This window comes from Hesperophylax consimilis, chromosome 7 (genome assembly GCF_061612785.1).
Source record: "Hesperophylax consimilis isolate HC1 chromosome 7, BYU_Hcon_1.0, whole genome shotgun sequence".
NCBI lineage: Eukaryota > Metazoa > Arthropoda > Insecta > Trichoptera > Limnephilidae > Hesperophylax > Hesperophylax consimilis.
The window spans coordinates 17,606,564-17,623,153 of NC_142842.1; the positions used below are offsets into that span (position 1 = coordinate 17,606,564).

The window sequence follows — 16,590 nt, forward strand, 5'->3', positions numbered from 1 at the left end:
GACGGAGATAACCATCGGGAAATGAATACTCTCCATGGTGACCGAATTTTCAAAACATCCACGAATCAGTCTAAAGAAATGTGTAGCGATGCGCACATCGCTCCTGACCAGTAGATAGTTCTTTCCGGGCATACCAAAAAGAAAGTCAGTAGGATAGAGCCACCGGTAGTATCATACTCCCTCATATAGAGAAATCTCAAGAATTTCTTCTGAACTCTCTCTAACATGAGAGCATACTTGGTATGGACTCCAAATCACCGACCCACCTTCAAGTCTACTCCTTACTAAGGAATCAAATAAAACTATAGGCACCCGGGTATCTCTAAAATTCCTCGTAGTACGTAGAACAAAGCCCAGAATTCTCAGTGAAGTGCTATATGCCCTCTCAATATGAGCATGAAATGTCAGCCTACTATCAAACATGATTCCGAGATCCTTCATTGTCGAGACACGTTTTAAACTTCGGACGTCCATTCTATACCGGTAACACCAGGTATGATTCGCCCAAGTGAATGACAAAATGAAACATTTAGAAATATTAAACTCAATCCGATTTATTTTACTCCAGTCAACAATTCTATCAATGTCTGACTGGAGTTGATTGCAGTCTTCTAATAGTATTTCTAAGAAAAGTTTTACGTCATCAGCAAAGAGAAGAAATAGGTTGAAATAGGGTACAGACATACTTCTGAAATATCGTTAAAGAATATGGACAAAAGGAATGGGCCTAAATTACTGCCTTGTGGTACCCCCGATCGTACAAAGAAATGTATAGATTGGAATAGTCCGTGAGACACAAACTGCTTCCTGTCTGCAAGACAGCTAGCAAAAAATATAGCTGTGTCGTAGAGCCTCTACTAAGCTTCATATTATATGTACCTGCAGGGTATGGGCATCAATATTATATTCGACACAATATACGACAGTAGGTACACGTGCAAAGGGTTTTTTCTGGTGGTTTCTTATCTATCGTCACATTGGTCTGTTACTGCAAGGATTTTCTTCGAGATGCTTTTAGCAGGCATTCTTTTATCTAAATTTAAAATCCTTGGAAAAACCAATCTACATGTGAAAAATGCACTGGGATTTTTGGCGTATTAGGTGAAAGTTGTATCGCTTAAATAGGCATGTAAATATCTTAATTTGTTTTATTATATGCTAGATACCATAAGAATTTTCGTTTCTTATATAATCACGCATTAATGTAACATGTGCTTCATACAAACTTTCTATTTTATGGGCGAATTATATTTTCGAGTTAAAATATCTATTGTAAATCTTTTATTTTGACGAAAAAAATATAATGGTAAAAAAAATAATTAATCTTAATCTTAATAATACATAAAAATTCAGCCTGCGTATTTTTGCTCGAAAAGTAGCCGACCGATATCGCTGAAAATTTCAAGTTTGTTCTTATTAGTGCTAGGAGTGTGGCTTATTTATTTATTTATTTTGTAAGAAACAAACAGCTTTATATAATATGCAGTGATAGATATAAATATACAAGTTAATTGAAGCGAAGCCACAGAAGTTTCTTATGTTAAAGTGCATTAGAAATGAAGTTTTAGTTTCTTAAAATTAATTTGGTGTTAAAGGAAGGGGAGAGGAAGAGGAAAATAGGAAGAGGATAGGAAGAGGAAAATAGGAAGAGGATAGGAGATGCTGCCGATGCATTCCATACTCTCATATCTAATCGATCGTACGCATTACTTCATATCGATATTTCTTTAGGTTATTACCAAAAATGTCAATACTGTAAATTTTTTTATTATATTGTGCACATATACGAGGAATCGGGGAATTTATTCGAATGTTTGTTTTACACGAGGGTAGATAAAATAAATCAGATTGTCGGGTTGATCTAGACGGAATATGAAAATTTATTAAATTGGTATGTTCTGGTGAGTCCAGACCATTATTTAGGATTTTAAATAATAGGATTTGATCAAAAATTAGACGTCGTGTTTGGATTTTGTTTATTGTTTATGTTGTAGAAGAAGTCAGGGATGCCCAAGTAATACTATAGGAATGAGATACAGAGTAGAAATAAAATCATTGTAATGTAGTTTCTTAACAGTAACATTGTGACATATACAGTAGTGCATAATGGAAGAAGTCGGAGATGCCCGAGAATGACATTAGCAAAAGCGAAGCATTGTGGGTCTAATAGTATTTATATAATGTTATATGAACAGTATTAAATTAACAAGATAAAAAAGTGACTATAACATATTTGAGTTGTGTGTTGACTATCTGCTTTCTGTGTAGCCATCTAAAATTTATCGTTTAAAATTAATTCACAAACAGTGTATTGTGAAGTTGCATGCAATTCCGTTTACTTATATGATGTGGCGTGATATTTATACTATGCTACACCCCAACAAAGATCGTAAATTCAGTCACACATGCGACTAATTAGTTAACTTTATCGTGATTTCGTTTGACCTCATGACTATACAATTTAAAACAAGGATTTTAAGGTAGATATTCTACCGTTATTCTTTTTGTTAATATATATAATATATGGGAAATAATTTCCCATATTTCATCGTTTGAGATGCTGTCTGGAGGGTCTTTTTTAAGAAAAGGAAGGTGAGTAAGTTCTGGGATGGTAAACGGTATGAGGGTGGGTGGGTGTCCAGGAGTAACGGACATATAAATATATCCCTCCCATTGCGGCGCAAAGCGATTGGTCGAGAGACAAGTTGGAGAAGTCAAACAGTCTCCCCAAACCAGCCTCTCTCGATCTGGCACGGCACGAACCTGGTGGGCAGGTGCATGCTGAACACACTTCACCCGATGAACCCGGGCACCCCAGCTAAATTATCAAATATAGCAAACCATTTGGGGTGACTTGCGGCAGAGGTGTTGGTTATTAAAAAAATGGTTGCCAGGGCAGCGGTACCCAAACTCGCCTCCCAAATTTAGTTGGGAGTTGAGCTTAATACAGAGCGCATTAATGATTAAATCTCTTCAACGTTAATGGGTACCGTAATCCGATTAAACAGATCTAATTATTTTTAAATAAAAGTTTTTCCAAGACACAACAGGACAATTTTTTTTAAAGTAGATACTATCTAATTGATCTAATTGGGAAGATTAACGAATGCTTTCTAAAGAAATACATTTTTAATGTGTTCCTTACGAAGATTTCCCATTTCCCAGGCCTACTCTGTTTGATAGTATTCACTGCCCGTGGCATTTTACAAACACAAAAAGGATCTTAAAATGTTCACTGAAATTTTCAATTGTTGAACAAAAATGGGATAATGGCATTTGCACTTCAGAGATATAACTTTCATATCAATATCTCTAATACCTAGGTACTGGTTTTTTTACTAAGAATTTTTGAATACACACAAGTTAAATCTTACACAAATGCTTATCACTTATCAAAACAAAAACTACTTTAACAAAAAATGTTTATAAATAATCTTTAGCTGCTTTTATTTCATTTAACGCGAGACTTTGCTAAATCAGTATTTTGATTAATCTTTATAACAAATCGGTGAACATTATGAATACCAAAAAATATGCATCAGACAAATTGAAGGTTTTCCTATCGTTTCTCTTGTGTAGAATAGAAATAATAAAAATAAATTACTTAATAAAAATATAAATTTAAACTACTATAAAAAATATTTTTCAATAGAAATGTATGAACGCGTAAAGGAAACAACTTAAAAAATAAGTTTTATAGCTAAGATTATCTTTCAGACAGTTTCACTTGATTAAATTTTTTGCTTTCTTATAAAATTATTTACAAAATAAATAAAAACCAGTTTTGTGCTTGAAATCGAACGTTTCTAGACTCCGTTTGTCAAGCGATTTTAATACCCATCACCTACAATATAAGGTATACAAAGAATATACACATTTGTCGCTTGTAGTTTCGTCTTAATTAATTTTGTAGGTTTGCTGTAAAAAATCAGAAACCCTTTAGAAAAATCTTTACACTTTGACACTTTAAAATGTTTTTTATATAATAGATAGTATTCACTCAAAAATATTTATAACTCTTAATAAAATGTAAGCCTACGTAAATTATTATTATTAGTATTTTAACTGGATGTTGATCAAAACCCCCATTTTGCTTGTATTGTAAGCCTTAGCGTGAATTGTGATATTTTCAGAAAAAACGCTAACAAGATCCCTTTTTTCCTTTGTTCAATTATGTCTCCACTTTTGTGTTTGAGCTTTACTAATATAATAAAATAAACAAAAAAATATCAAAACATTTTCAGGTCTCCACCATTTCACATATCACCATGATTAGATATTTTATTCCGAAGGGATAATCCTTTTAAGGATTTTAACTGTTCCATCTCATCAGAATCTAGAGGAATTCTAGGCAAACCAATAATGTGACAGTATATGATAATATAATGCTGATGAGACCGACTCTTGACAACATGATGATTGGATTCTGAATTATGATATAATATTACGGCTATTTATTTTTCTCGAGTCAGTCAAATATCGTGAGATTGTGAATCTTATCAAGATCTGAAACTCATTTGAATGAAAACAAATTCTCATAATATTTTACTGGTCTCTCTCGGGATCTACGTGGGCAAAATTCAGCTGTTAGTATATAAGGATACTGATAATATCTTTGGAATTAAATAATGGAAAATTTAAGCTAGGGTAGGGCGGGGCTAGTTGAACATGATTTTGCTAATTTGACCCCAGACTCGAAACTCTTATAGTTATTTTTGTTTTTTCAATTTATTAAGATAGCTTCATTATCTGGCTTTATAATGTTATTCGTGAAATCATATAATACGTTGACTTTATGCAAGATATTTTAATTTTCACGCAGAAGGAGAAATGGTTCAACTTGCCTCATAGGTGGGGTTAGTTGAACCACCCCACGGGGCTTGTTGAACAATACAGTGTCATAAATTTATTATCATTCACACTCATTGTTTAATAAAACAAATTAAGATATTAAAGTAAATTTATTGAAATAATGACAGAATACAGAATTAGGTAATAGAACGATTATTTTATCTAAAAAAAACAAGTACAATAAAACAGGTAAGTTTACTTAGAATTATTTAATCGATAAAATCGTCAAATGTACATTGGAATAGTTCCAGATGTGTACTTTTGGTGTGCCCACTTTAGACCGGCGTGACAACGAACCCACTCTTCTCCTGGAAAGCTCTCTGAATAAATCTCATCACAAATTAGGCAAGCATATTCTTCACAATTGTCGGATGATGAGTCTGACAATATGAAGAGTTTTTTCTTAGTTGCCTTCTTTTTTGCCTTATCTGTTCCTGTCTTTTGCTTCTTAGATTGCTCTTGGGCAAGAGAATCCTTTTCAGGAGTGTCTGTTAAAATAGCAGCTCTTCTTTTCTTCCTCGATGTTTGCTGCTGTTTTTAGGCCCTGCCTTTGGAAATGGTCTAAGGGTTTCAGGTGAAAAGTAAACGCCACTTCTAGATGTAGATGCTACAGTATTGTTGTTGATATTGGGAGAAACATTCTCTTTGCCTGTTGTCGGTATACCGTGTACGCATCTAGAAAGTTTAAAAAAATCGGTATTATTGATGTGTTGATGAGTGAAATAAATGCACTACGTATAAAATTACATTAAGGAATCTGAATGGGGCAAGTTGAACCATTTGGTTCAATTAGCCCCACCCATGTTTTGTTACAAATTTCATCGGATAACTCATATACCACTAAATGTATTACAATTTTACAATTGACAAGATATAGTTAAGTAAACACCAATTTCAAATTGACTTACCTTGACTTGGTATCTTTTTCCTTGGTATCTATTTTCAAAAAAGCAGTCGATCGTCTTTTTTTACTTTTAGAGCAAAAATCACATAAAATCCCCGTACACACGCTACGGATGCCATGTGCCCACTGAATGCTTGGTGGCGCGGTCGCCACACTTCTAGCTTGCTAGAACATGTTCAGCATTCTTCGTAAGTCTTTCGGCTCCGAAGATATTGGCGTGGCCCAACTAGCCCCTTGGTTCAACTAGCCCCGCCCAACCCTACCTATTGAATGATTTTTTAAATATACTTAATATCTTAATATTGAGTTTTAATATAATCAGTAGACGATTTAGTTTAACTAAATTTATTATATTAGTAGCTGAACCCCGCTACGCGTTGCTGTGGCTCTGTCTGTGAAGATAGCGCGTGTTGCTTTTACGTTCAACAGATGGCGAAAAAAAAACTACTTTATTCTGTATAATTATACAACCTGGGGCAAAACTAACGTCATAATGTAAATGTGCCATAATTTTTGCTAATTCATTCAACATGTTTGTTATAGACACATAAAGAATTAGTTGACAACAAGCAAGCGATACGCACTTGAAGAATGCGAAATTATTATTACTGCTTATTTGACCAATTTCCGGTCTTTTTTTAACGCAGGTAAAATATCATAATGTGATTTGGCTGCCATTTTGTTAGAAATGATAAAAATGTGCTCTGTTTACACGGAATGTTTATTTGAAGGTTTGCACGAGGCGTTCAGCCAAAGGCTTGATTGTTCGCGCACATGGTGCAGGACGATGAGGAAAACGGCGACGAAATTCACGCTGCGTTAAAACAACAGATCGGAAATTGGTCAAATAAGCAGTAACAATAGTTCTTCCGGCGTGTATCTCTCCATTCCATGTTGTCGACTAATTTTCTATTTGTAACTTAAACGTCAAAGCACAATGACATTTATCGCCATTTGCAAAAATTATGGCACATTCAAATTATGTTATTACTTTTGCCCTACCTTGTAGTATAAGTCGCTTAAATACGTGATGTGTGTGTTTAATATTTCTATTAGATATTTTAGATGGAATTGGATTAAACAAAAGTATGATCCACTCTTTACTTGTTTTGGTAGAAGTTGAGCCATTCTACCAAATACACTTTTCGATCGATTCTAAATAGTGGTCTCTATACAAGTACCTGACTTTCCACTCTGGATAGAAATGCAAATATAATTATTTATTATGAATATAAATTATCGGTTTTGATTTATTATATGAAGTAACAAATACGAAATTAAAAATGCAGTATTTCGAACCAGGAACCTATAAGTCTAGAGCCAAGGAGCTTACCGCTTCACTATGGAGGTCGTCAGTCGGCAGTTGCGAGCATTGCTACTAGGCCAAGAGGAGGCTGTAGCTTTTCAGGTGTTGATTATTAATATTCATCATACAATAGTATATGAAGGATTATGCGCCCTAGGCAGATTTCAACAACAAAAGTATAAATTTATCAAGCAGAAACATTTTTTTATGATAGAAAAATGATGAAAAAAAAATCAAAATTTTGTAAAGAAGTACTTATTTTTCAGAAAAAAAATGTAGGCACAGATTTTCCATCTTTATGTGATGCACGCCACTGTCAGTCGGCCATGGCTCACGTATTATAAAGTCTGCATTACGAGTACTTTTGTGAATTTCCTCATACAGGTCATGTTATAGCATCCAGGTGTTATCTATAAATAACATGTCGATGTGTCATTTCTAGGAATTTCATTCTACAGGTAGGTAATTTAAATAAACACATATGAACATTAGAGTCCCCTATCCATTGAACTAAATTCAGTTTTGCTGTAATCCGTAATTATTATTCAATGATCCTAATTGGTATCCTTAATGCGGGTCGGATCAGAGGTTTTTTCGCTTATCGTTCAGTCCATCTAAGGACTGCGTGTACTCGATCTAATTCCATTCAATCCATTTTTAGTCTATGTTAAACTAAAATCGAATAACATGTGAGCACCTAGTGACTGAATTTTCAAATGTTAGGTGTGTGTCGAAATATTAAATGCTGATCCTAAAAAAATTCTCGCACTTTTTAATTTATTATTATATTGTATCACTTCGAACTTAGATTATATTGCACTTTGAACTTAAATTGCAATTAGAACCTAATCAATCTAAAGAATCTATTCTATAAAAATACATTTATTCAAACGATCAGAGCACCCGTTCAAACCGCCATCTTCAATTATCTCACGTCTGCGTGTGCGCCAGCCTTTCACCCGTCCCTCGTCCATACACCATGAATTTTAATGTAACAAGGTAGAACTTCTTCATATCGTTTGGTGGTTGCATCTAAAGCTGACAGTACACGTTGGGCGACGCATTGGGCAAAGGTTGGCGCCAACGTGTGAACCCTATTGGTGGGTTGGCGCCAAGATCATTAGATGTGTACACGAAAAACCGACAGTAATCGGGTTGGCCTGCCAACGGTCCTGTACATGTTGGGCCAGTGCATTGCCCAACGCGAACTGGCAGCTTAAGAAACATTATAGTGGCCGGGAGGCTGTTAGAATATCAGTTTCCCCGAGGGGTGGCATTTTACTGAATGTAACATTAGCTAGTCATTTATCCCGTATTATGAAACAATTTTATATTAAACTACTCTAATTTTCCAATGCATGACGTAAACCTACCAATACATGTCAGGAAACTGTGTAAACTACACATGAGTTAGAGTGCGGTTAAAGCAGAGCTCTACGTCTAAGGAAGTAAGAAAGAGCTTCACCCCAAACACGTTCCCGGCAGTGTTGCATGGTGCTGTAATGACAATGTAGTAATTACTGCCATTATTGTCATGATTGTTAGTATTGTTCGCATTGCCATTAATGAGTATTTGGCAGAAGTAAAGTAAGGTAACAATAGATTTTGAGGAAATTCTGCATCTTGTGGTTCATATATTGTTCATTCTTCCAGTCATATGCCACATACTTTTCTTTCTTTACGAAAATGATTGATGAATTTTATAACAATTTTCCAATCCCGAGGCAATGATGACTTTGTACAACTGCATTATAGAGTCTAAAATTGAATACGCCTCTGCTGTATGCCCCATACCAACAAAAATACATTGGAAAATTAGAACAGATTCAAAAAAAGTATTTGAGAATGCACGGAGAGTACCCGCGATTCATGCATCACGAAGATTTGCTTGCCGAAACGCGCTACCAAATTCTCCACTCGAGTAGGAGTGGGGCCCTTGCAGTAACGGCGTACAAAATTCTTAATAATTTAATAGAGAGCCCATACCTTCTGGAATGGTTTAAGTTGTTCCAACCGTATAACTACAGCCCCGTCCCTGGCACCATGATCTGTTATGTATCCCACGTGGCAGAACGGACGTACTGGCGCGGCAAAGCATGACACGAGGTATGGCGCTGTTAAACAACGCCTCCAAGACGGCTATTTTTATGGTTTATTCTTGTAGATCATGTAAATATAAATCGCCCAGGTGTGACATATTCAGTACATTTAATGAACTATGTTTAGCGATCAGATTACCAGATAATTACCGTCCTTACATACCGCCTTGCCGTCTAACGCTTTCTATGGCCTCACTAAATTCCATAAATTGAGAAAGTCATCGTTTTGCTGACTCTTAGCAGTCGAAAAAAGTCAACCATACCTTTGACAACATTCTTCTTCTTTACTTTGATTTTGCTAGACCTCATTCACGGTCTGTCCCCACACTATAGTCGCTAGATCAAGAATCAAGTGAATTTGTGGGTGTGACGTGTTACTTCTATGAGAAAGCAAAATCATAATAGTAAATAATAATGATAATCACTATTTTGTCACGTGCCTATGATTATGTTGTTTGTTTCTGACCTGTCTGTCGTTGACCATCCACCGCAGTCGGGCTGGGGGATGCGAGGACCCCGCCGTGCAGTTCAGGGACAGCACATCCCCCTCCCGGTAATCGCGCGGGTACACGTCCCCAGTGATCTGCGGCGGGTCAGCGGGCAGGGCTGCGACAGAAAAAAGGGAATTAATGAGAAATAGAATTTATATAGAGACATCACTTTTATTACATTATGTGAAATAATATTGAATTTTACCTTGGATTGTGCAAAAAAATATAGTACAATTTTCTTTGGTGGTTTATTAATTGAAACTGGGTTTTGGCGTCATCAGACGACTATGTGGGTGTGTTTAAAAAAGGGAGTTCGTCATAAAGTGATGTGAAACTCCTGTTTCTGAATAACAATCAATTTTCCACCAGTCAATACTGCGGATGGATACGCCATGTATAATCTACTAGGACTAGAAATGCTTTTATTAAATTATAAATTTAATCATTTTTTAGTAATTTGAATTAACATGTATGGTTTTACTAGATGGGTACGTTAAGTATTAGGTATTTTCGAAAGTATACAGAATTTTTAATGCCAACTATGAATGTATCACTTTTTGTGGCTGGTTTTCAATCAGCTTTTCAAGTGAATTCAACAATTATATATCGTTTATTTTTTGGAATAACTTTATTAAGTAAAACCTCAAATTGTAATATTTAATTATTGAAGACAATATTAGCGATTTCCAAACAAAAATAAGAAAGAGAAAAATCAGAAAAGGATACGGTCATATCTAGGACTCGAACCCATGACCCTTGCCTTGCCGGGGCACCGCTCTACCACTGAGCTAACGGGACCGTAACTAGCTAATGAACCTAATGGGACCAGGGTCCAGGGTCCCGGCAAGGCAAGGGTTCTGGATTGGAGTCCTAGATGTGACCGTATCCTTTTCTGATTTTTCTGTTTGATTTTTCTGTTTCAAGTTTTCGTTTTGGAAATCGCTTATATTGTCTTCAACAATTAAAAATTACATATCGTTTGATTTTAACAGACCAAGAAAAGATATTTTCTACCTTGTATGGAAAGCCTACATGAAAACTTATTTATGAAGTAAATTATTTTTATGTGTTTTATTATAAATTATTATTTGTATGCCCAGAACTCCAACAGTCACTAATGTTGGTTATTGTCATAAAGTATTACAGTGTTTTATATTTTGCATTTATATTTTAGGGCGGACCGTATAAGCTAATTAAATAGGATGTTGTCTCGAGGCCGTATATCGACTGGCCGATCTGGCATGCATAATTACTATGTCATCATTTTACCCTATTTGAAATACACACCACAATTAATTGTAATTACGTTAATAGGCTTAATTTACCCACTGAGCAGCGGTGATTCATAATTAATGGTTTGACTACGGCCACGACCAACGTATTATTTATTTTTAGAATTCACATTGCGTTACAACCCTTGGGCCAAGACCAGTGGCGGCTCGTGACTTTTTTTATGCACAAGAGTGCCATTCTTACAAAAATGGCATTATTGATGTTGTGGTAATTGAAAACGATTTTAAATTTTTTTTCGAAAATTCAATTTGTTGTATGAAGATTTTCAGGAAATTTCAGATTGGCCGCACGGAATTCCTGAAATTCTTCATACAAAAAATCGAATTTTTCGAAAAAAAAAAAAATTGTTTTCAGCTACCACAACATCAATAATGCCATTTTTTGTAATATTAGCACTCTTGTACACCAGAAAGTCACGAGCCGCCACTGGCCAAGACATGTATTTACAAATTTGGCGACAACAAAAGCGTTTCATCACTAACTATGGCGGGACCTCAGTATGGGAGTCTTTTTAAAACGTTTTCGGGTTAATATAATATAATATTCTATACTTACAAACGACATCCATCCGGCCCTCTCCGTTGACGGAGGTAAAGGAAGGCGCTTCAGCCGACACCTCGCACCGGTAGACCCCGCTGGCAGCCGGATTGGCCCCGCGCAAGATTACCGTCTGGGCATCAGACCGCTGCTGCTGTAAATAATTACGCTGTCATCATCGCCCTTAAACTTTAAAACGTAAAGTAGGATAAAAACACACTCGTAACATAGACACAACAATGGGGTATTTTCACTAATTGGAGATACCGTCAAAAATTCCAGGAATATTTAAATTTTATTTTGATCAGATCATGATTGGAATTACTTATTATAATATCTTTTGAAGGTTACACTTATCAATGTAATACGTTATCGAAGAAGATGATAATTCTAATAGATCTAAACTTTGACAAGGCTGCCCAACCTTTTTAACAGTTGGGAGAAATTGACGATTTAAAAAATCACTGGCGGGCCACTGAATACTGAAGGTTTCTATTTTTGTTACCTAAGCTTTTTAAACTCTTGTTTTATACAAAAAAAACAAGTTAACATATTGCAATTTTATTGCCATTATCAAAATAATAAAATAAATAACATCTACTGCCAAATAACGAAACAACATTTTATGTAACAAAAATCTAAATCCAAGTAATTGGTACAAACGATGTGACTTCTGAAATTGTTTGTTTTTTTTTTTTTTTTTTTAATAATTCTCCCATGTTAAGAGTCAGTTCAGATGTTGTCAGTAGCAACAACTCAGACATAGGTATGTTGCTCAGTTAGAGATGTGCGATATTTATTTTTTACAAAATTAAGATTAGAAAAAAACTTTTCACAAACATACGTTGATCCAAAACTACTTAAGCAGTCCGATTCGAGCCGCGGTCAACAGTGGTTGTGTGTACCTTACTATTGTTAAGTGCCGTTCGCCCGTTCCTGCGCTGCGTACAGATAAGAGATTATTGTTACATTTTATTTAATATTGTTTATCGTTTACCTATTTGTTTGCATTCCTGCTTACGGCTAATCCGTTTTTGTTTGTACAGTCAATGAAATAGACTGCGTATTATTTTTTTAGTTTAATTTTTAAAAGTTAAGTTTTTTTATATAATGGAGGAAGATGAAGATAGACCTCCCGACCCAGGGTTGATATTGGATTTTTCTGATTCGGAATCTAATACGAGCCAGGTTTCTATTACGCTCCCATCTCGTAAACGACGACCATCGCATAGCCTTCACATTCCATCGAAAGTTAAATCTATACCGCCGATTCAACAAACCTCGACCCCTAACGACCTTAACACCAATAGTAACATCCAGCCAAGTACTTTAACTAGCGATAATGCAAAAAGTACTGAATTACTTTATCCTGCTTCACCTTCCGGTCCATTTACCGTTAATGTTCAGAGAACTGAACAAGGAAAACTTATTCATCCCTTAGATTTTGGAAAATTCGTATTTGATTCAAAAAATAATAACCTTGGTATTGTTAACGGTTCAATTAAACCGGAAGGGCGATATAAATTATCTATCGAGTTTAACACTGCCGCTTCCGCAAATGCATTTGTAAAAAAAATTGACTCGCTCTCAAATCATAAATATAAATCGTTCATCCCTACATTTAACCTTTCGAGAATGGGTCTTGTGCGAGGAATTCCCGCGGAGATCCCAGAGGCTGAAATTGTTGATGCTTTGAATAATTCTCACGGAACCCCGAAAGTATTAAAAGTACGTCGACTGAACTACAAGGATTCTACTGACGGAAACACGATCTGGAAACCTTCCCAGTCTGTTGTTGTTACATTTGAGGGACAATCCCTACCGTCTCGTGTGTTAATTTATTATACCTCGCTTCCCGTCGAAGTTTATAAATTTCCAACAATTCAATGTTTCAACTGCTGCCGGTTCGGACATTCGAAATCCGTATGCCGCTCCCCCCCACGTTGTTACTATTGCGGAGAAGGTCACCCATTTGATCAATGTCCGAAATCTTCCAATGATCCCATTTGCATTAACTGTTCGGGTGCACATACTGCGGTCAGTCTAGCCTGTCCGGAATTGACAAGACAGAAGAACATAAAACATAAAATGGCTACCGACAACATTTCGTACTTCCAGGCCTCAAAGTTAATCTCTCCTGCGAAAAAATCATTCGCAGAGATGACATCGTCCTCAGCTCCTTTCCAAACAACCACCTTTTTAAATTCAACGTCATCTTCTCACAGAGAAACCATTCTCAAGCCAGTCAAACCCAACCCAAAATATACACCTTACCTTGATAAAAAACAATTGAATAATATTTTGGCCAGCCCGAATGGGAATGCCAAATCCCAGACGCCCAATAGGTGTGCCATTAATGGTAATTCTTCCCCTCCTGCTCTCCCCGAAATAATGAATAATAATTCTTTTATACACACTTTAATTACGCTTTTAATTTCTATCATTACAAACAACAATACTGTACCGTCCAACGCTGCCGATTACATTAAATCTTTATTATCTTGCCTCCCCAATGGCTTCGAAACTGAACAAAATCCTTCAGTGGAACAGTAGAAGCCTCTTCGCTAACAAATCTGACCTAATTCAATTACTCGACGAACACGACGTTTCAGTAGCCGCCATTTCTGAAACGTGGTTAAAACCCTCCTTTCACTTAAGAATTCCAGGTTATTATTGTCTCAGACACGACAGACCAGATGGTAAAGGCGGCTCGGCTCTGATAATCCATAATTCTATCCCTTTTAAAGAAATTAATATTCATACTCCCTCCGACGATATCCAGATAATAGCAGCTGTCTTATCTGATATCACAATATTGTCAATATATATTCCTCCCTCTACGACTTTTATTGAAAATGAATGGGCACCAATCTTAACCCAGATTTGTTTCCCTTATATGATCCTTGGAGATTTTAATGCACATTCCCCTTCTTGGGGTAGCGAAATAACAAATTGTTCTGGCCGCAATCTTTTAGATTTTATTGATACCCATAATCTATGTTTTTTAAATGACGGATCTCCAACCAGATTCACCCCCCCTCATCAACGGAAAAGTGCTGTTGATATATCTCTTTGTTCGTATTCGTTAGCATCTAAATGCTCTTGGGACATCCTAAACGATCCCCTCTCTAGTGATCATTTCCCAATTATAATCCGCTTCCACCATCAATTTAACACTTATTCCCCCCCAGTTAAAAATAATCTCAAATTTAGAACGAAAGATGCGAATTGGAGCACTTTCTCTTCTGAACTAGATAACCTTATTAATTTAACAAAATCGTCCCCGGGAGACATCAGAATGCAATGTGAGACGTTTCCTTCTATGGTTATAAATGCAGCAGAAAAATCCATCCCGAAACGCAATGCGAACATTAAAATAAAACACTCTACTCCGTGGTGGGACGAGGAATGCACTCGCTCCGTCAACTCTCGAAAAATAGCAATTTCCTCTTTTCGTAAGTGTATGTCACTAGAAAATTTTTTATCAGTTAAAAAAGCCCAGGCAGAAACCAAACGAATTTTGAAAAATAAGAAGCGCGCTGGATGGCGGAAGTTCTGTGAGAACCTGTCTCCGGAAACTCCCCAGTCTTCAGTTTGGTCTAGCTTAAAAAAATTTGGATTATCGTATTCTCCGCCAAGAATCAAACATATATCAGAAGAAATTCTTATAGGATTTGCGGATAAAATAGCCCCCCCATCAGTTGCCGGATGTGAAGAAATGCCTTCTATCAAGCCGTATCCATCTCACTCTAACTGGCTAGATGCTCCTTTCTCCATTGATGAGATGAAACGAGTGATAAGAGCCCTTTCTGACTCTGCTCCGGGTCCCGATGGAATATTTTATAGTTTCATTAAATCATTTTCTGATATGGCGGTTGAATATTTCTTATCTCTTATTAATAATATGTTTGAAACAGGACTAATTCCGGATGTTTGGAAAACTCAAAAAATCATTCCCATTTTAAAACCTGGAAAAAATCCATCTGAAATTTCGTCTTATCGACCTATTGCCCTTTCATCATGTTTGATGAAAGTAGCGGAGCGTTTGATAAAAAACAGACTAGAGTGGTTTGTTGAAAGTCAGGATATTATCTCACCAAATCAGTATGGTTTTCGGAAAAAGAAATCTACAATGGATAATTTAAGTTTGTTCACAACTGATATCCGAGTTTCTCAATCCCTAAATTCTTAAACATTGGCCACATTCCTTGACCTTTCATCAGCTTACGATGATGTTTTACTGAATGTTTTGAAAGAAAAGCTAATTAAAAAACAAATCCCCCCGAAATTAGTCCAATTTATTATTAATTTGCTCACAGATAGGTCTATTATTATTGAGTCTTCCTCTAAATGCTTAAGGCGCAAACTATGGAGAGGTTTACCCCAGGGTTCTGTTATCAGTCCTCTGTTGTTTAATATTTATATAAGCGACCTAGACTCAGTAATTCATTTTTCTATCAAGCGACTTTACTTTGCGGATGATATCCTTATATATTTGTTACATAAAAATATCATTCTGGCAGCTAAGGAAATGAATTTGGCTTTACAATATTAAAAGCTGGTTGTCAATAAATGGGTTGAATCTGGCGGCATCTAAAACAAGGGTCGTGGCTTTCACGCGCAAAAGAAAAATTCCCCACTTCTCAATCTCTTTTGATAATGTGCCTCTACAAACCGCTACTCAAATCAAATTCCTTGGTCTTCTTTTGAACCATAAACTTTCTTGGCTTCCACACATTCAGATAATTTCTACAAAGTGTGAAAAGGGACTTAATATGATGCGAGCAGTTTCCAGAGTGTGGTGGGGATCTCATCCTACCACTCTTAAATTAATGTATAATTCCCTAGTTCGGAGCCACTTGGATTACGGCACATTCCTTTTTGACCCCCTCCCTAAATATTTAGATAAGAAAATGGAAAGAATTCAATCAAAAGCCCTCAGAATGATTATTGGAGCTATGAAGTCTTCTCCAATTAATGCGCTTCAGGTGGAATGTGGAGAGCCTCCATTATATTTCAGAAGGCAATTTCTTGCCAATAAATATATTTTCAAGGCTTTATCGTTATCACATCATCCTATTAAACAAAGTCTTAATCTGTTAATTGTTA

At 36.0% G+C, this 16,590-nt stretch overlaps 1 protein-coding gene across 2 annotated transcripts in view; it reads right to left on the bottom strand.

Annotated features, from left to right (window-relative positions):
- LOC149422413 (uncharacterized) overlaps positions 1-16,590 on the bottom strand; it is a 53,038-nt gene that overhangs the window by 7,358 nt on the left and 29,090 nt on the right. The window contains exons 4-5 of one of the 2 annotated variants that reach the window (XM_089633791.1): positions 11,500-11,632; positions 9,627-9,766 (exon numbers count right to left, since the gene is read on the bottom strand). In XM_089633791.1, the coding sequence (XP_089489917.1) occupies positions 9,627-9,766; positions 11,500-11,632 (273 nt within the window). Of the gene's footprint in view, positions 1-9,626; positions 9,767-11,499; positions 11,636-16,590 lie in introns of both variants that reach the window. The other variant, XM_089633790.1, reaches the window with a different exon arrangement.